This window comes from Myiozetetes cayanensis, unplaced genomic scaffold, assembly GCF_022539395.1.
Source record: "Myiozetetes cayanensis isolate MyiCay16 unplaced genomic scaffold, myiCay2020 scf234, whole genome shotgun sequence".
Classification (NCBI taxonomy): Eukaryota; Metazoa; Chordata; class Aves; order Passeriformes; family Tyrannidae; genus Myiozetetes; species Myiozetetes cayanensis.
Window position 1 is genome coordinate 11,407 of NW_026087450.1, and position 18,140 is coordinate 29,546.

General features: G+C 62.0%; 1 protein-coding gene across 1 annotated transcript; it reads right to left on the bottom strand.

Moving 5' to 3' along the window:
* Nucleotides 1-529: 529 nt before the first annotated feature.
* Nucleotides 530-17,969, bottom strand: LOC126642601 (procollagen C-endopeptidase enhancer 1-like). Its single transcript, XM_050320351.1, has 10 exons — nt 17,844-17,969; nt 17,061-17,164; nt 10,626-10,698; nt 9,994-10,250; nt 6,036-6,109; nt 5,660-5,784; nt 4,350-4,462; nt 2,529-2,674; nt 777-950; nt 530-675 (listed from the first exon to the last, which is right to left on the bottom strand). The coding sequence occupies exons 1-10, from the start codon at nt 17,967-17,969 to the stop codon at nt 530-532; spliced, it is 1,338 nt and encodes a 445-aa protein (XP_050176308.1).
* Between the last annotated feature and the right edge of the window lie 171 nt (nt 17,970-18,140).

Here is an 18,140-nt window from a genome sequence, read left to right on the forward strand (position 1 = left end):
AACCAATGGCGGCGCGGAGACCGCAGGGAGGGTCAGATCGCCGCCAATCGCGAGCGAGAGGGCGGGGCTCGTTGCCAGGCAACGCCTCCACCCGGCTGTTTGTAGGGAGTCAGCCAATGGCGTTCGAGAAGGCGGGGCTAAGGAGCGTGATTGACACGGCATCAACCAATCCGGTTTAGAGTAAATAAAAGTCGGCATGGAGGGGCGGGGCACAGCAGATTCACCAATCACAGCTGGCGGGCGCGATGATTGACAAGCCGCGAGGAGGAGGAGGAACCCCACGGCAGCCAATCAGGAGAAGGCCACGCCCCCTCCTATAAACCACGCCCCCTGCTTTCTCTTAAAGGAGCCGCGTCGATTTAAAAAGGGGATTTAAAATGGGGGGACACGACGCGGGGCTCCCTATGATGGGTGGGGGGTCCATCTGTGTGTCCCCTCCTCATCACTCACACTCTCCATCTCTGCACCCTTTATTTGCATATCTGTGATTGGGGGGTGCTCCCAATTTTGGGGAGTTTTGGGGGTTCTCTCAGGGGCTCCCCCGACACGGCCTCTTGCTGAGGTTGTTTAGCACCTGCTGCTGCTGCTGTGGCCGGTAGGGCACCACGAAGGAGTCGGGGGGCAGCAGGGCCCCCCCGTCCCCCCCCAGCCGCCCCATCAGGACGTAGCTGGAGCCTGGAAGAGAATTTTTTTGGGGAGGGGGGATTGAGAGGAGGATGTCAGGGGTTTGGAGGGGGCATAAAGACCCCACCCAAGCCCCCCCAGAGGGCACCCACCTTTCTTGAGGGCGGGACAGAGGCGGCAGGGCAGCTGCAGGCGCAGCGTGGCCCCCTTGGGTGGGGTGGGGACCCCCAGCCCCCCGACCTTGGGGATGCTCAGCAGGGACACCACGGCCCAGCCCGGCTCCTGGGGGGGTCCCCTCGACAGCGATTTCACCGTCCCGGTCACCACTGAGGGGGGAGGGGGAGGTCAGGCCCCCCAAATTGTCAAAATCAACCCCCCCCCAATTTCCAACTGGTAGATTTTGGGGGGGGGGAGGTGCAGCCACACCCACCCCATAACCACATTTTGGGGGGGGTCCTCACCCTCATCTTTCGATTTTTAGGGGGGTCACTACCATTCCCACCCCCTCCCCCATTTTGGGGGTCTCCCACCCACCCTCATCCTTCAATTTTTTTTGGGGGGTTTCACCACCATCCCCCCCATTTTGGGGTCTCCCACTCACCCTCATCCCTCAATTTTTTTTTTGGGGTGGGGGTCCTTCCCACCCCCCACCCCCTCATTTTGGGGTCTCCCACCCACCCCCACCCCCTTCTTTTAGGGCTCCTCAGCTCCCCCTCCCCCCATAACCCCATTTTTGGGGGGTTTCACCACCATTCCCACCCCCATTTTGGGGTCTCCCACCCACCCTCATCCCTCAATTTTTTGGGGTTCCTCACCATCCCCCCATTTTGGGGTCTCCCACCCCCTCATCCTCCAATTTTGGGGGTCATCACCATCCCCACTCCCCATTTTGGGGTCTCCCACCCACCCTCATCCTTCAATTTTTTGGGGTTTCACCACCATTCCCACCCCCACCCCCATTTTGGGGTCTCCCCACCCACCCTCACCCCCTCCTTTTAGGGGTCCTCACCTCCCCTCCCCCATAACCCCATTTTTGGGGGTTGCACCACCATTCCACCCCCCCACCCCCTCATTTTGGGGTCTCCCATCCACCCCCACCCCCTTCTTTTAGGGGTCCTCAGCTCCTCCTCCCCCATAACCCCATTTTTGGGGGGTTTCACCACCATTCCCACTCCCCATTTTGGGGTCTCCACCCACCTCATCCTTCAATTTTTGGGGGTCACCACCATTCTCCCCATCCCCCATTTTGGGGTCTCCCACCCCACCCCCACCCCCTTCTTTTAGGGCTCTCACCTCCCCCTCCCCCACCCATAACCCCATTTTTGGGCGAGTTTCCCTCAATTTTAAAGGGTTTCTTCCCCCCATTTTGGGGGTCTCCCACCCACCCTCATCCTTCAATTTTTGGGGGTCACCACCATTCCACCCTCCCCCTCATTTTGGGGTCTCCCACCCATCCCCACCCCCTTCTTTAGGGCTCTCACCTCCCCCTCCCCACCCATAACCCCATTTTTGGGGGCGTTTCCTCAATTTTAGAGGATTTTCTCCCCCATTTTGGGGTCTCCCACCCACCCTCATCCTTCAATTTTGGGGGTCACCACATTCCCACCCCCCAACCCCATTTTGGGGTCTCCCCACCCACCCCACCCCTTCTTTTAGGAGTCTCACCTCCCCCTCCCCCCATAACCCCATTTTTTGGGGCGTTTCCCTCAATTTTAGAGGGTTTCTTCCCCTTTCAGGGTGTCCCCACCCCAATTCCCGGGGTGAGGGGGGTTTCTCACCAAAATCGCTGCTGCAAAAGTTGCTCTGGAGGGTCCCGGCTCGCCGGCACCGCTGGGGACAGGGGTCCCCACGGGGAGGGGTCGCGGGGGAAACTCCGCTTTGGGGGCTGGGGCGGCTCTCCTTGCCAACACTCCCGGGGTTTTCCCGGGGCTGGGGGTCTCGGGGCTCCCAGGGTCCCGCAGGGGTGTAGGAGGCGGAGAAGCCGTCGGCGGTGACGCTCAGGTCGGACACGAACTGCACCAGCAGCTCCGGCGTGGAGGAGACGATGGGGCTGCGATTTGGGGAGAGGGGGTTGGGAAGGGTGGGAGGGGGTTCAGGTGGTTGGGAGGCGGTTTGGGGGAGTTCAGGGTGGGGGTGTGGGTGGGAGGGGTGTGGGGGGGTTTTGGGGGTCCCGGGTGGGTTTGGGGAGGTTGGGAGGGTAAAAGGGGAGGGTTTGGGTTTGGGTTTGGGGAGGGGGTCAGGAGGGGTGGAAGTTGAGGGGGGTCAGGATGGTTTGGAGGATCAGGAGGAATTTGGGGGTGGGAGGGTGGGAAGGGGGTTTTGGGGGTCCTGGTGGGGTTTGGGGAGGTTGGGAGGGTAAAAGGAGGATTTGGGTTTGGGTTTGGGTTTGGGGGTCAGGATGGTTTGGAGGGATCAGGAGGAATTTGGGGTGGGGGGTGGGAGGGTCGGAAGGGGGGTTTTGGGGGTTCCCGGGTGGGTTTGGGGAGGTTGGGAGGGTAAAGGGGAGGGTTTGGGTCTGGGGAGGGGGAGAGGGGTTCAGGAGGGTGGGAGTTGAGGGGGTGGGGGGGATAGGATGGTTTGGAGGGATCAGGAGGAATTTGGGTGGGAAGGGTGGGGAGGGTCGGAAGGGGGTTTTGGGGGGTGGGAGGGGTTTTGGGGGTCCCGGGTGGGTTTGGGAAGGTTGGGAAAGTAAAGGGGAGGGTTTGGGTTTGGGTTTGGGTTTGGGTTTGGGGAGGGGGTCAGGATGGTTTGGAGGGATCAGGAGGAATTTGGGGGTGGGGAGGGGGAGGGAGTTTTGGGGGGTGTGGGGGTCCCGGGTGGGTTTGGGGAGGTTGAGAGGGTAAAAGGAGGGTTTGGGTTTGGGTTTGGGTTTGGGGGGTCAGGATGGTTTGGAGGGATCAGGAGGAATTTGGGGGTGGGAGGGTGAGGAGGGGGTTTTGGGGGCTGTAGGGGGTCTCGGGTGGGTTTGGGGAGGTTGGGAGGGTAAAAGGGAGGTTTTGGGGAGGGGTTTGGGGAGGGGGTCAGGATGGTTTGGAGGATCAGGAGGAATTTGGGGGTCCCGGTGGTTTGGGGAGGTGGGGAGGGTAAAGGGGAGGGGGAGAGGGGGTCAGAGGGGTGGAAGTTGAGGTGGGGGTCAGGATGGTTTGGAGGGATCAGGAGGAATTTGGGGGGAGGGTCGGAAGGGGGTTTTGGGGGTCCTGGGTGGGTTTGGGGAGGTTGGGAGGGTAAAAGGGGAGGGGAGGGGATCAGGAGGTGGAAGTTGAGGAGGGGGGCAAGGATGGTTTGGAGGGATCAGGAGGAATTTGGGTGGGGGCGGGGAGGGTCGGAAGGGGGTTTTGGGGTCCTGGGTGGGTTTGGGGAGGTTGGGAGGGTAAAAGGGGAGGGGAGGGGGTCAGGAGGGTGGAAGTTGAGTTGGGGGTGGGGTCAGGATGGTTTGAGGGATCAGGAGGAATTTGGGCTGGGGGGTGTTGGGAGGGTCCTGAGTGGGGTCCAAGGAGGGTTGGGGGTGGTCACAGAGGGGGGATCACGGGGTGGTGGGGGCGGGGTGGGGGTCAGGCTGGTTGGGGGTCAGGCTTGTTTGGGGGATGGGTGGGGGCGTTCAGGGTGGGGGGTTTGGGTGATCCGGGAAGGTTTGGGGGTGGCTGGGGAGGTTCGGGGGCTCGGCCGAGCTCTGGGGAGGGGGGAGGAGGGGGAGGGGCTCACCCGGGGGTCTCCTCCCGCAGAACCTCCCGAGGCGCCGCGCGTCGTCCCGAGCCCCCCCCTCGAAGACGGCCACGTAGTCGTAGCGGCAGTGGGGGTCGGGCTCCACGTCGAACTTCCCGAACCGCAGCTCCACCACCTTTTGGGGGTTAGAGGCCACAGACCCCCAAAAATCAGGCTCAGCGCTCACCCCACCCCTCTGAACCCCCTCCCATCAATAACCCTCCTGAGAACTCCCAAAATTCTCCTCCCCGCGTCAATCCGGTCTTTCTTAACCACTCCCGGCCCTCAAATGATTTCTGACCCCCCAAAAAAAAAAACCTCCCTGTCCCACTCAAATCCCCTCGGATTCCCTCCTCCCCCGCCCCCCCAGGACCGACACCTGCAAACCCTCCTGACCCCCACCCCAAAATAAAACCCCACTTTATGAATCCCCCAACCCCAGGACCCCCTCAAACCTCCTTGGGTCTCCCCAAAACCCCTCCTGACCCCCCTCAAAAATAAAAATGCCACTTTATGAACCCCCTCACCCCCACCCTCCCTGGTGTCTCCCCAAACCCCCTCCTGACCCCCAAAATCCCCTCCTGACCCCTCAAACCACCCCTGACCCCCAAAAATAAAAACCCCACCTTTCTGAATCCCCCCAACCCCCAGGACCCCCCAAACCTCCTCGGGTCTCCCCCAAACCCCTCCTGACCTCCCAACCCCTCCTGACCCCCCTCAAACCCCTCCTAACCCCCTCAAACCACCCCTGACCTCCCAAACCACCCCCTGACCCCCAAAAATAAACCCCCAACCTTCTGAATCCCCCCAACCCCCAGGACCCCCCAAACCTCCTGGGTGTCTCCCCAAAACCACCCCTGACCCCCCCAAAAAATAAAACCCCCACTTTTATGAATCCCCCAACCCCAGGACCCCCAAACCTCCTGGGGTCTCCCCAAAACCCCTCCTGACCCCCCCAAACCCCTCCTGACCCCCCAAACCCCTCCTGACCCCCCAAACCACCCCCTGACCCCCCAAAAAATAAAACCCCCACTTTTATGAATCCCCTCCAACTCCCCAGGACCCCAAACCTCCTGGTGTCTCCCCAAAACCCCTCCTGAGCCCCCCCAAAAACCCCTCCTGACCCCCCAAACCCCTCCTGACCCCCCAAACCACCCCTGACCCCCCAAAAATAAAAACCCCTCTTTATGAACCCCCCAACCCCCAGGACCCCCAAACCTCCTTGGGTCTCCCCCAAAACCCCCTCCTGAGCCCCCTCAAACCCCTCCTGACCCCCCCAAAAATAAACCCCCCACTTTTATGAACCCCCCCAACCCCCCAGGACCCCCCAAACCTTGTCGGGGGGTCCCACGATGTGCCAGGAGCAGCTGATGCCGGGGGGATAATTCTCCTCGGGCCAATTCGGGGTGTTCAGGCTCCCCTGGGGCTTCTCCAGCCGCCCCCCACAAAATTGGTGCTCTAGGAGAAGAGAAGGGGGTGGGGTGGGGTCACATTTTGGGGGTAAAAACACCCTGGGACCCCCTCCCCAAATTTCCTGCACCGCCGGCAACTCCTCTGTCCCTGAGACCCCCCCCCAAAAAAAAAATAAATGAGGTCTTGGAGGGGGAAATTGGGGGAGAGGGGGATGGATTTTTGGGGTGCAAGACCCCCCCCCAAGAATGTTTTTTGTAAAGTTTTGGGGTTTTTTTTTGGGGGGGGGTCGTACTCACCATCAAAATAGTGCCAGGACTCCCGAAAAAAATGGGGCTTATTTTGAGCCCTGAGCGCCGCTGTCCTGGGGGCCCTGCAAAAGGGTTGGGCTGGGTTGGGGAGGGGGTCCCTGTGTGGATTTTGGGGGTTTTTTGAGGGGGATTTGGGGTTGTCCATGAGGATTTGCGGTTGGCTCTGCTCTCCCCCGGCGGTTTTTTTCCCTCCCTTCCCTTTTCCCCTCCATTTGGGCCACGTTTCTCTTCACATTTTCCTGCCACATCCCCCTCACTCTTTTCCTCTTTCAACCTCTTCCTCAGTTTTCCCCCTCTTTTCCTCTCAGGTTCCCTCATTTTCCCCTCCTTTTCCCCCTCATTTTCCTTTCCCCTCACAGATTTTCCCCCTCATTTTCCCCCTCACAGATTTTCCCCCTTTCCCCCTCATTTTCCCTCATTTTCCCCCTCATTTTCCCCTTCATTCTCTCCCTCATTTTCCCCCTCATTCTCCCCATTTCCCCCTCATTTTTCCCCCTCATTTTTCCCCTCATTTTTCCCCTCATTTTCCCCATTTTCCCCCTCATTTTCCCCCTCATTTTCCCCCTCATTTTCCCCCTCATTTTCCCTTTCCCCCTCATTTTCCCCCCTCATTTTCCCCCTCATTTTCCCCTCATTTTCCCATTTTCCCCCTCATTTTTCCCCTCATTTTCCCTCCTCATTTTCCCCTCTCATTTTCCCCTCATTTTCCCTCATTTTCCCCTCATTTTCCCCTCATTTTTCCCCTCTTTTCCCCTCATTTTCCTTTTCCCCTCTCATTCTCCCCTTCTCCCCTCATTTTCCCCCCTCATTTTCCCCCTCATTTTTCCCTCCTCCTTTTCCTTCATTTTTCTCCCCTCATTTTCCTCCTTCCTCTTTCCTCTCATTTTCCCCCCTCATTTTCCCCCTCATTTTCCTCATTTTCCCCTCTATTTTCCTCTCTCTCTCTTCCTCATTTTTCCCCTCATTTTTCCCTTTCCCTCCTCATTTTCTCCCCTCATTTTTCTCCCCTCATTTTCCCCCCTCATTTTCCTCTTTCCCCTCATTTTCCTCCCTCATTTCCCATCTTATTTTTCCCCCTCATTTTCTCTTTTCCTCCTCATTTTCCCCCTCATTTCCCCTCCCACACTTTTCCCCCACTTTCAGTTTTTCCTCCTCTACTTTTCCTCACAGATTTTCCCCCTCACAGTTTTCCCTCTATTTTTCCTTTCCCCCCTCACACTTTTCCTGCCTTCTCCCCTCAGTTTTTCCCCCTTATTTTCCCTCTTTATCCCCTCAGCTTTTCCCTCCTTTTTTTTCCCTCAGCCTTTTCTTTTTTTCCTTTATCCCCCTCACCCTTTCCCCCCCATTCTTTCCCCTTTTCTCCTCGCACTCCCCCCATTTTCCCCTCCTTTTCCATTCTCAGTTCCAAATTTCCCCCCCTCCTCTTCCCCCTTTTTTATTTTTCCTCACACTTTTCCTTTTCTTTTCACAGCTCCGTGGTGGGGGGGAGGGATTTTGAGGGGGTGTCTCTATAGGATTTGGGGTCTCCATGTAACTCCAGGGTGGAGTTTCCTATAAACCTTTAGGGTTTTTTTTGGGGGAGCTCCATGAATTTTGGGGTCTCCACGAGGCTCCCATGAAGATTTGGGTGTTTTTGGGGTATTTTTGGCAGCTCCGTTCAGGGGGAGTGATTTTGAGGGGGGTCCCCTATAGGATTTGGGGTCTCCGTGTAACTCCGGGGGGTTTCTCTCAAACCTTTAGGTTTTTTTTTTGGGGGGGAAGGAGCTCATGAATTTTGGGGTTCTACGAGGCTCCCATGGAGGTTTGGGTGTGTTTGGGGGTATTTTTGCAGCTCCGTGGTGAGGAGGGGGAGGGATTTTGAGGGGGGGGTCTCCCTATAGGATTTGGGGTCTCTGTGTAACTCCAGGGTGGGGTTTCCTATAAACCTTTAGGGTTTTTTTTTTTGGGGGAGTTCCATGAATTTTGGGGTCTCCACGAGGCTCCCATGAAGATTGGGTGTTTTTGGGGGTCTCTGTGTATTTTTGGCAGCTCCGCTCAGGGGAGTGATTTTGAGGGGGGTCCTATAGGATTTGGGGTCTCCGTGAAACTCCAGGGGGTTTCTGTAAACCTTTAGGATTTTTTTTTTTGGGGTTGATTTTGGGGGTCACCCCCACCTTTTGGGATTGTCCCTGCTCTCCACCGGGCGGCAGTCTCACCCACCCCCTCCCCAATTTTTTGGAGGCCCCAAAATCATCTCCCCCATATTTAAAGGGGGGTGGGGGTCTCCCAGGTATTTTGGGGGGGTGCCCCAAAAAATCATCACCCCCGTATTTAAAGGGGGGTGGGGGTCTCCCAGGATTTTTTGGGGGGCGCCCCAAAAATCATCTCCCCCGTAATTGAGGAGGGGGTCTCCCCAGTTTTTTGGGGGGCGCCCCAACAAAGCATCACCCCCATATTTAAGGGGGGTGGGGGTCTCCCAGGATTTTTTGGGGTCCCCAAAAAACCATCTCCCCCGTATTTGAGGAGGGGGTCTCTCTAAGGTTTTTGGGGGGCGCCAAAAAATCATCTCCCCCATATTTAAGGAGGGGGTCTCTAAGGTTTTTGGGGGGTGCCCCAAAAAATCATCACCCCCGTATTTGAGGAGGGGGTCTCTCTAAGGTTTTTGGGGGGCGCCCCAACAAACCATCTCCCCCATATTTAAGGGGGGGTCTCTCTAAGGTTTTTGGGGGGCCCCAAAAAATCATCTCCCCCGTATTTGAGGAGGGGGTCTCCCAGGTTTTTTGGGGGGTGCCCCAACAAACCATCACCCCCATAATTGAGGAGGGGGTCTCTAAGGTTTTTGGGGGTCCCCCAAAAAGGCATCACCCCCATATTTGAGGAGGGGGTCTCCCAGGTTTTTTGGGGGGTGCCCCAAAAAACCATCACCCCCGTATTTGAGGAGGGGGTCTCTCTAAGGTTTTTGGGGGTCCCCAAAAAACCATCTCCCCCGTATTTGAGGAGGGGGTCTCTAAGGTTTTTGGGGGGCGCCCCAACAAACCATCACCCCCGTATTTGAGGAGGGGGTCTCCCAGGATTTTTTTGGGGCCCCCAACAAACCATCACCCCCGTATTTGAAGAGGGGGTCTCTCTAAGGTTTTTGGGGGTCACCCTACAAAACCATCTCCCCCATATTTGAAGAGGGGGTCTCTCAGGATTTTTTGGGGGGCACCCCAAAAAATCATCTCCCCCGTATTTAAAGGGGGTCTCTCAGGTTTTTTGGGGGGCACCCCAACAAAATCATCTCCCCCATATTTGAGGAGGGGGTCTCCCAGGTTTTTTGGGGGGTGCCCCCAAAAAAATCTCCCCCGTATTTGAAGAGGGGATCTCCCAGGATTTTTTGGGGGCCCCCCAAAAAACCATCTCCCCCGTATTTGAGGAGGGGGTCTCCCAGGATTTTTGGGGGGCGCCCCAACAAACCATCACCCCCATAATTGAGGAGAGGGTCTCTCAGGATTTTTGGGGCGCCCCAACAAACCATCACCCCCATATTTGAAGAGGGGGTCTCCCAGGATTTTTTGGGGGGCCCCCCAACAAACCATCACCCCCGTATTTAAGGAGGGGGTCTCTCAGGTATTTTTGGGTGCCCCAACAAACCATCACCCCCGTATTTGAAGAGGGGGTCTCTCTAAGGTTTTTGGGGGCGCCCCAACAAACCATCTCCCCCATATTTGAGGAGGGGGTCTCTAAGGTTTTTGGGGGGCACCCTACAAAACCATCACCCCCATATTTAAGGAGGGGGTCTCCCAGGTTTTTTGGGGGGCACCCTACAAACCATCACCCCCGCATTTGAGGAGGGGGTCTCTCTAAGGGTTTGGGTGCTCCCCAACAAACCATCTCCCCCGTATTTGAAGAGGGGGTCTCCCAGGTATTTTTTGGGTGCCCCCCAACAAACCATCTCCCCCGTATTTGAGGGGGGGGTCTCTCTCACCGCTGGCGGGGGCTGCCGGGCGCTGAACCAGGCCAGGAAGCCCCTGCCGCCGTGCCGCCGTCGCTCTCCATGCGCAGCCTGAGGCGGTTTTGGGGGGCCCGCAGAGCCCCCGGGCGGAAGGTGCCGCAGAAACGCCCCAGGAGCGGCGCCCCCGGGCCGTGCCCCCCGAACACCGAGAGGGAGTCGAAGCGGCACAGAGGGTCCGGCTCCAGGTCGAAGACGCGGAAGGACAGGGTGGCCACCTGGCCCTCGGGGACCTGGGGGGGACACCGGGGGGTCTGGGGGTCACCACCTGGCCCTCGGGGACCTGAGGGGGTGTTATGGGGTTTGGGGTTCACCAGCTGGCCCTGAGGGACCTGGGGGACGTTGTGGGGTGGGGGTCACCAGCTGGACCTTGGGGACATTACAGGGCCACCTGGCCCTCAGGGACCTGGGGGGACACCGGGGGGTCTGGGGGTGACCAGCTGGACCTTGGGGATGTTATGGGGTCTGGGGGTGACCACCCGAGCCCTTGGGGACATGGGGAGACATGGGGGGGGATGTTGTGGGGTTTGGGGGTCACCAGCTGGGCCTTGGGGACCTGGGGGACACCAGGGGTCTGGGGGTCACCAGTTGGACCTTGGGGACATTACAGGGCCACCTGGCCCTCGGGGACCTGAGGAGGTGTTATGGGGTGTGGGGGTGACCACCTGGGCCCTTGGGGACCTGGGGGGACACCAGGGGGTCTGGGGGTCACCAGCTGGCCCTCGGGGACCTGAGGGGGCACCGGGGGGTCTGGGGGTGACCAGCTGGCCCTTGGGGACATGGGGGAATGTTGTGGGGTCTGGGGGTCACCACCTGGCCCTCGGGGACCTGGGGGATGTTATGGGGTCTGGGGGTCACCAGCTGAGCCCTTGGGGACATGGGGGGACATGAGGGGACATTATGGGGTCTGGGTGTCACCAGCTGGCCCTTGGGGACCTGGGGGGGTGTTGTGGGTTTGGGGGTCACCAGCTGGCCCTTGGGGACATGGGGGACCTGGGGGATGTTATAGGGTCTGGGGTCACCAGCTGGCCCTCGGGGACATGGGGGATGTTATGGGGTCTGGGTGGGACACTGGGGGTGAGGGTGTCACCAGCTGGCCCTCAGGGACCTGGGGGATGTTATGGGGTCTGGGGGTCACCAGTTGGACCTTGGGGACATGGGGGGATGTTGTAGGGTCTGGGGGTCACCAGCTGGGTCCTTGGGGACCTGGGGGTGTTGTGGGGTCTGGGGGTCACCAGCTGGGCCTTGGGGACATGGGGGACATTGTGGGTCTGGGTGGGACACTGGGGATGAGGGTGTGACCACCTGGCCCTTGGGGACCTGAGGGGTGTTAGTGGGTGTTGGGGTCACCAGTTGGACCTTGGGGACCTGGGGGTGTTGTGGGGTTTGGGGGTCACCACCTGGCCCTTGGGGACACGTGGGGATGTTGTGGGGTCTGGGGGTCACCACCTGGCCCTTGGGGACATTACAGGGTCTGGGTGTGACCAGCTGGCCCTTGGGGACATGGGGGGACGTTGTGGGGTCTGGGGGTCACCACCTGGCCCTTGGGGACATTACAGGGTCTGGGTGTGACCAGCTGGCCCTTGGGGACATGGGGGACGCTATGGGTCTGGGGGTCACCACCTGGCCCTTGGGGACATGGGGGGATGTCATGGGGTCTGGGTGTCACCACCTGGCCCTTGGGGACCTGGGGGGTGCTGTGGGGTTTGGGGGTCACCACCTGGCCCTTGGGGACATGGGGGACATTGTGGGGTCTGGGTGTCACCAGTTGGACCTTGGGGACCTGGGGGCACCAGGGGGTCTGGGGTCACCACCTGGCTCTTGGGGACATGGGGGTGCTATGGGGTCTGGGGGTCACCACCTGGCCCTCGGGGACCTGGGGGATGTTGTGGGGTCTGGGGGTCACCACCCGGGCCCTTGGGGACATTACAGGGCCACCTGGCCTCGGGGACCTGGGGGCACCAGGGGGTCTGGGGGTCAACAGCTGGCCCTTGGGGACATTACGGGGTTTGGGGGTCACCAGCTGGGCCCTTGGGGACGTTATGGGGTCTGGGGGTCACCACCTGGCCCTCGGGGACCTGGGGGGGTGTTGTGGGGTCTGGGGGTCACCACCTGGCCCTCGGGGACCTGGGGGTGCTGTGGGTTTGAGGGTCACTCAGTTGGACCTTGGGGACGTTATGGGGTCTGGGGGTCACCAGTTGGACCTCAGGGACCTGGGGGGATGTTATGGGGTCTGGGGTCACCACCTGGCCCTCGGGGACCTGGGGGATGTTATGGGGTTTGGGGGTCACCACCTGGCCCTCGGGGACCTGGGGGGACACCGGGGGGTCTGGGGGTCACCACCTGACCCTTGGGGACATTACAGGGCCACCTGGCCCTCGGGGACCTGGGGGGACACCAGGGGGTCTGGGGGTCACCAGCTGGCCCTTGGGGACATGGGGGGACATTGTGGGGTCTGGGTGTCACCAGCTGGGCCCTTGGGGACATGGGGGACACCAGGGGTCTAGGGGTCACCAACTGGGCCCTCGGGACGCTATGGGGTCTGGGGTGACCACCTAAGCCCTTGGGGACATGGGGGTGTTAGGGGTTTGGGGTGTCACCAGCTGGGCCTTGGGGACATGGGGGACATGGGGGACGTTATGGGGTGGGGGTATCACCACCTGGCCCTCGGGGACCTGGGGGGGATGTTATGGGGTCTGGGGGTCACCAGTTGGACCTTGAGGATGTTATGGGGTGTGGGGGTCACCACCTGGCCCTTGGGGACATGGGGGGGATGTTGTGGGGTCTGGGGGTCACCAGCTGGCCCTTGGGGACATGGGGGGGTGTTATGGGGTCTGGGTGTCACCCCCTGGGCCTTGGGGACATTGTAGGGTCTGGGTGTCACCAGCTGGACCTTGGGGACATTACAGGGCCACCTGGCCCTCGGGGACCTGGGGGGGATGTTGTGGGGTCTGGGGGTCACCAGCTGGAGGTGACCTTGGGGACCTACTCCTTGGGGACGTTATGGGGTCTGGGTGTCACCACCTGGGCCTTGGGGACATGGGGGGGATGTTGTGGGGTCTGGGGGTCACCACCCGGGCCCTTGGGGACATGGGGGGGTGTTGTGGGGTCTGGGGGTCACCAGCTGAGCCTTGGGGACATTACAGGGCCACCTGGCCCTCGGGGACCTGGGGATGGGGGATGTTGTGGGGTTTGGGGGTCACCAGTTGGACCTTGGGGATGTTATGGGGTCTGGGGGTGACCACCCGAGCCCTTGGGGACATGGGGAGATATGGGGGGGACATTACAGGGTCTGGGGGTCACCACCTGGCCCTCGGGGACCTGGGGGATGCTGTGGGGTTTGGGGATCACCAGCTGGGCCCTTGGGGACCTGGGGGATGTTGTGGGGTCTGGGGGTCACCACCTGGCCCTTGCGGACCTGGGGGGGGTGTTGTGGGGTTTGGGGGTCACCACCTGGCCCTTGGGGACCTGAGGATGGGGGGATGTTGTGGGGTTTGGGGGTCACCAGCTGGGCCCTTGGGGACATGGGGGGATGTTATGGGGTCTGGGGGTCACCACCTGGCCCTGGGGAACATGGGGGACACCGGGGGGTCTGGGGGTCACCACCCGGGCCCTTGGGGACGTTATGGGGTCTGGGGGTCACCACCTGGCCCTTGGGGACATGGGGGGACGTTATGGGGTCTGGGTGTCACCAGTTGGCCCTCAGGGACCTGGGGGGGATGTTATGGGGTCTGGGGGTCACCAGTTGGACCTTGGGGACATTACAGGGCCACCTGGCCCTCGGGGACCTGGGGGGACACCAGGGGGTCTGGGGGTCACCACCTGGCTCTTAGGGACATGGGGGGATGTTACGGGGTCTGGGGGTCACCACCCGGGCCCTTGGGGACATTACAGGGTCTGGGTGTCACCAGCTGGACCTTGGGGACATTACAGGGTCACCTGGCCGTCGGGGACCTGGGGGGGGGGATGTTATGGGGTCTGGGGGTCACCAGCTGGAGGTGACCTTGGGGACCTCCTCTTTGGGGACGTTATGGGGTCTGGGTGTCACCACCTGGGCCTTGGGGACATGGGGGGGGATGTTGTGGGGTTTGGGTGTGACCACCCGGGCCCTCGGGGACCCAGGGGGACACCAGGGGGTCTGGGGGTCACCACCTGAGCCCTTGGGGACATGGGGGGACATGGGGGGACATTATGGGGTCTGGGTGTCACCACCCAGCCCTCAGGGACCTGGGAGACACTGGGGGGTGAGGGTGTCACCAGTTGGGCCCTTGGGGACATGGGGGGGGATGTTGTGGGGTCTGGGGGTCACCACCTGGCTCTTGGGGACATGGGGGGGGATGTTGTGGGGTCTGGGTGTCACCACCTGGCCCTTGGGGACGTTATGGGGTCTGGGGGTCACCAGCTGGCCCTTGGGGACACGGGGGGACATGGGGGGGCATTGTAGGGTCTGGGTGTCACCACCTGTCCCTTGGGGACATGGAGGGGGATGTTGTGGGGTTTGGGGGTCACCAGCTGGGCCTTTGGGGACATTACAGGGTCTGGGTGTCACCAGTTGGACCTTGGGGACATTACAGGGCCACCTGGCCCTCGGGGACCTGGGGGGACACCGGGGGGTCTGCGGGTCACCACTTGGCCCTTGGGGACGTTGTGGGGTTTGGGGGTCACCACCTGGCCCTCGGGGACCTGGGGGGACACCAGGGGGTCTGGGGGTCACCACCCGGGCCCTTGGGGACGTTATGGGGTCTGGGGGTCACCACCTGGCCCTCGGGGACCTGGGGGGGTGTTATGGGGTCTGGGGGTCAACAGCTGGCCCTTGGGGACATTATGGGGTCTGGGGGTCACCACCTGGCCCTTGGGGACCTGGCGGGGAGCAGGGGGGATGTTGTGGGGTCTGGGGGTCACCACCTGGCCCTCGGGGACCTGGGGGGGATGTCATGGGGTGTGGGGGTCACCACCTGGCCCTTGGGGACATGGGGGGGGATGTTGTGGGGTTTGGGGGTCACCAGTTGGACCTTGGGGACGTTATGGGGTTTGGGGGTCACCACCTGGCCCTTGGGGACATGGGGGGGATGTTGTGGGGTCTGGGGGTCACCAGTTGGACCTTGGGGACGTTACAGGGCCACCTGGTCCTCAGGGACCTGGGGGGGTGTTATGGGGTTTGGGGGTCACCAGTTGGACCTTGGGGACATGGGGGATGTTATGGGGTCTGGGGTCACCAGCTGGTCCTTGGGGACCTGGGGGGGATGTTGTGGGGTCTGGGGGTCACCACTTGGCCCTTGGGGATGTTATGGGGTCTGGGGGTGACCACCTGGCCCTTGGGGACCTGGGGGATGTTGTGGGGTTTGGGGGTCACCAGCTGGGCCTTGGGGACATGGGGGGATGTTATGGGGTCTGGGGGTCACCAGTTGGACCTTGGGGACATTACAGGGCCACCTGGCCCTCGGGGACCTGGGGGGGTGTTGTGGGGTTTGGGGGTCACCACCTGGGCCCTTGGGGACGTTATGGGGTCTGGGGGTCACCAGTTGGCCCTTGGGGACATGGGGGGGGATGTTGTGGGGTCTGGGGGTCACCACCCTGGCCATTGGGGACATGGGGGAACATTATGGGGTCTGGGATTCACCAGTTGGCCCTCGGGGACATGGGGGATGTTATGGGGTCTGGGGTCACCAGCTGGTGTCCCGGGGTGTTTGGGGTGCCCTAGGGGAGTTTGGGTGCCTGAGGGGTATTTAGGGTGCCCGGGGGGTCCGTGACCGTGATGGTCCAGGTGCAGTTGCTGCCGGGGGGTGTTTGGGGTGCCCTGGGGGTATTTTGAGTGTCCCGGGGGTATTTTGGGTGCCCGGGGGGTATTTGGGGTGCCCGAGGGGGTATTTTGGTACCCAAAGGGGTATTTTGGGTGCCCGGGGGGGGTCCGTACCGTGATGGTCCAGGTGCAGTTGCTGCCGGGGGTGTTTGGGGTGCCCTGGGGTATTTTGGGGACACCAGGGGATATTTTGGGTGCCCGAGGGGTATTTTGGGTGCCTGAGGGGGTCCGTACCGTGATGGTCCAGGTGCAGTTGCTGCCGGGGGTGTTTGGGATGCCCCGGGGGAGTTTGGGGTTTTCCGGGGGTATTTGGGGTGCCCAGGGGGTATTTTGGGTGCCCGAGGGGATATTTTGGGTGCCCGGGGGGGGTCCGTACCGTGATGGTCCAGGTGCAGTTGCTGCCGGGGGGGTGTTTGGGATGCCCCGGGGGTTTGGGGTGCCCGGGTGTGTTTGGGATGCCCGAGGGGGTATTTTGGGTGCCCGGGGGGATATTTTGGGTACCCAAAGGGGTATTTTGGGTGCCCGAGGGGGGGTCCGTACCGTGATGGTCCAGGTGCAGTTGCTGCCGGGGGGTTTTTGGGGTGCCCCGGGTATTTTGGGTGCCCGAGGGGTGTTTGGGGTTTTCCGGGGTATTTTGGGTGCCCAGGGGTATTTTGGGTGCCCGAGGATATTTTGGGTGCCCGAGGGGGTCCGTACCGTGATGGTCCAGGTGCAGTTGCTGCCGGGGGGGTATTTGGGGTGCCCCGGGGGTGTTTGGGGTGCCCCAGGGGGTATTTTGGGTGCCCGGGGGGGTATTTTGGGTGCCCAGGGAGGGGTCCATACCGTGATGGTCCAGGTGCAGTTGCTGCCGGGTGGGTGTTTGGGATGCCCCGGGGGTTTGGGATGCCCCGGGGGTGTTTGGGGTGCCCCAGGGGGTATTTTGGGTGCCCCAGGGGGCATTTTGGGTGACCAGGGGGTATTTTGGGTGCCTGGGGGTCCGTACCGTGATGGTCCAGGTGCAGTTGCTGCCGGGGGGGTATTTGGGGTGCCCCGGGGGTATTTTGGGGACACCAGGGTATTTTGGGTACCCAAAGGGGTATTTGGGTGCCTGAGGGGGGTCCGTACCGTGATGGTCCAGGTGCAGTTGCTGCCGGGGGTGTTTGGGATGCCCGGGGTATTTTGGGGACACCAGGGGTATTTGGGGTGCCCGAGGGGTATTTTGGGTACCCAAAGGGGTATTTTGGGGGCCCGAGGGGGTCCGTACCGTGATGGTCCAGGTGCAGTTGCTGCCGGGGGTAGTGCCGGGAAGCCCTCGCTGGCGATGAACCCTGACTCCCTCGGTGGTCCCCCCCGCACGGGAACACCGGCCTGGGGGGAGGACACGGCACGGGGGGATCACGGGGGGCCCAAACGGGGGAGGGGAGGGGTGGAAACCTGAGTTTGGGGGTGTCCCAGGACTCTCCCCTGGGCTATGGGGAGGGGGTCCTGGTTTTGGGGAGCTTTGGGGGATTTGGGGTCCGAGGGGGAGTCCCAGCTCCCGGTCCTGGACTTGGGGGGTCCTGGACAGGGGGGTCCTGTCCCGGTAGGAGGGCCGTCCCGGGGGGAGGGGTGTCGATCCCATCGCGGGGATGCCACGTTCTGGGGAGGCCCCGTCCCATCCCGGGGTGTCCCGGTGCCGGGGAGGGGTCCCGATGCCTGGGAGGGGTCCCGGTGCCTGGGAGGGGGTCCCGGTGTCCCGGGGGTGGGTGGGGTCCTGTCCCATCCCGGGGATGTCCCACCCTGGGGATCCGCTGTCCCGTTCCGGGGCCCGGTGCCCGGGAGGGTCCCGTCCCATCCCGAGGGTGTCCCCACCCGGGGTCCCAGCTGCCCGGGAGGGGGTCCCAGTGCCCGGGAGGGGGTCCTGATGCCTGGGAGAGGTCCCGGTGCCCGGGGGTCCTGTCCCATCCCGGGGTGTCCCCACCCGGGGTCCCGGTGCCCGGGAGGGGGTCCCGGTGCCCGGGGAGGGGGTCCCGCTGCCCGGGGAGGGGGTCCTGGGGATTGCCGTCACCTGGTGGCGTTGGGGCGGGCGGTGGGGTGGGGCTCGGGGCCAGGCCCGGGTCCTGCCCCGCGGCCGGGGGTCCCAGTGCTCCCAGTATCCCCAGTAGCAGCAGCAGCGGGCCCCGAGGCGGTTCATGGCGCGGCCGGGCTGGGGCGAATGGGCCGAAAAGGAGGGGGTCCCGGGGTGGGCGACCGGGGGGACAAAGGGGCGGGGCCTAAAGGAACACACCCTAAAAGGGGCGGGGCTTGGGGGAGACGCCCCCCGGCCACGCGCTGCCTGCGTGGGAGGGCGGGGGCCGCAGAGGGG

What these genes read in the sequence shown, in the direction of transcription:
- LOC126642601 (XM_050320351.1), bottom strand. Translation starts at nt 17,969, where the DNA reads ATGAACCGCCTCGGGGCCCGCTGCTGCTGCTACTGGGGATACTGGGAG. An exon ending in ACTGCACCTGGACCATCACG is followed by an intron (nt 10,699 to 17,060) that starts GTACGGACCCCC and finishes GTGTCCCCCCAG; the next exon opens with GTCCCCAAGGGCCCAGGTGG. An exon ending in CCCGAGGGCCAGGTGGCCCT is followed by an intron (nt 10,251 to 10,625) that starts GTAATGTCCCCA and finishes TGTCCCCCCCAG; the next exon opens with GTCCCCGAGGGCCAGGTGGC.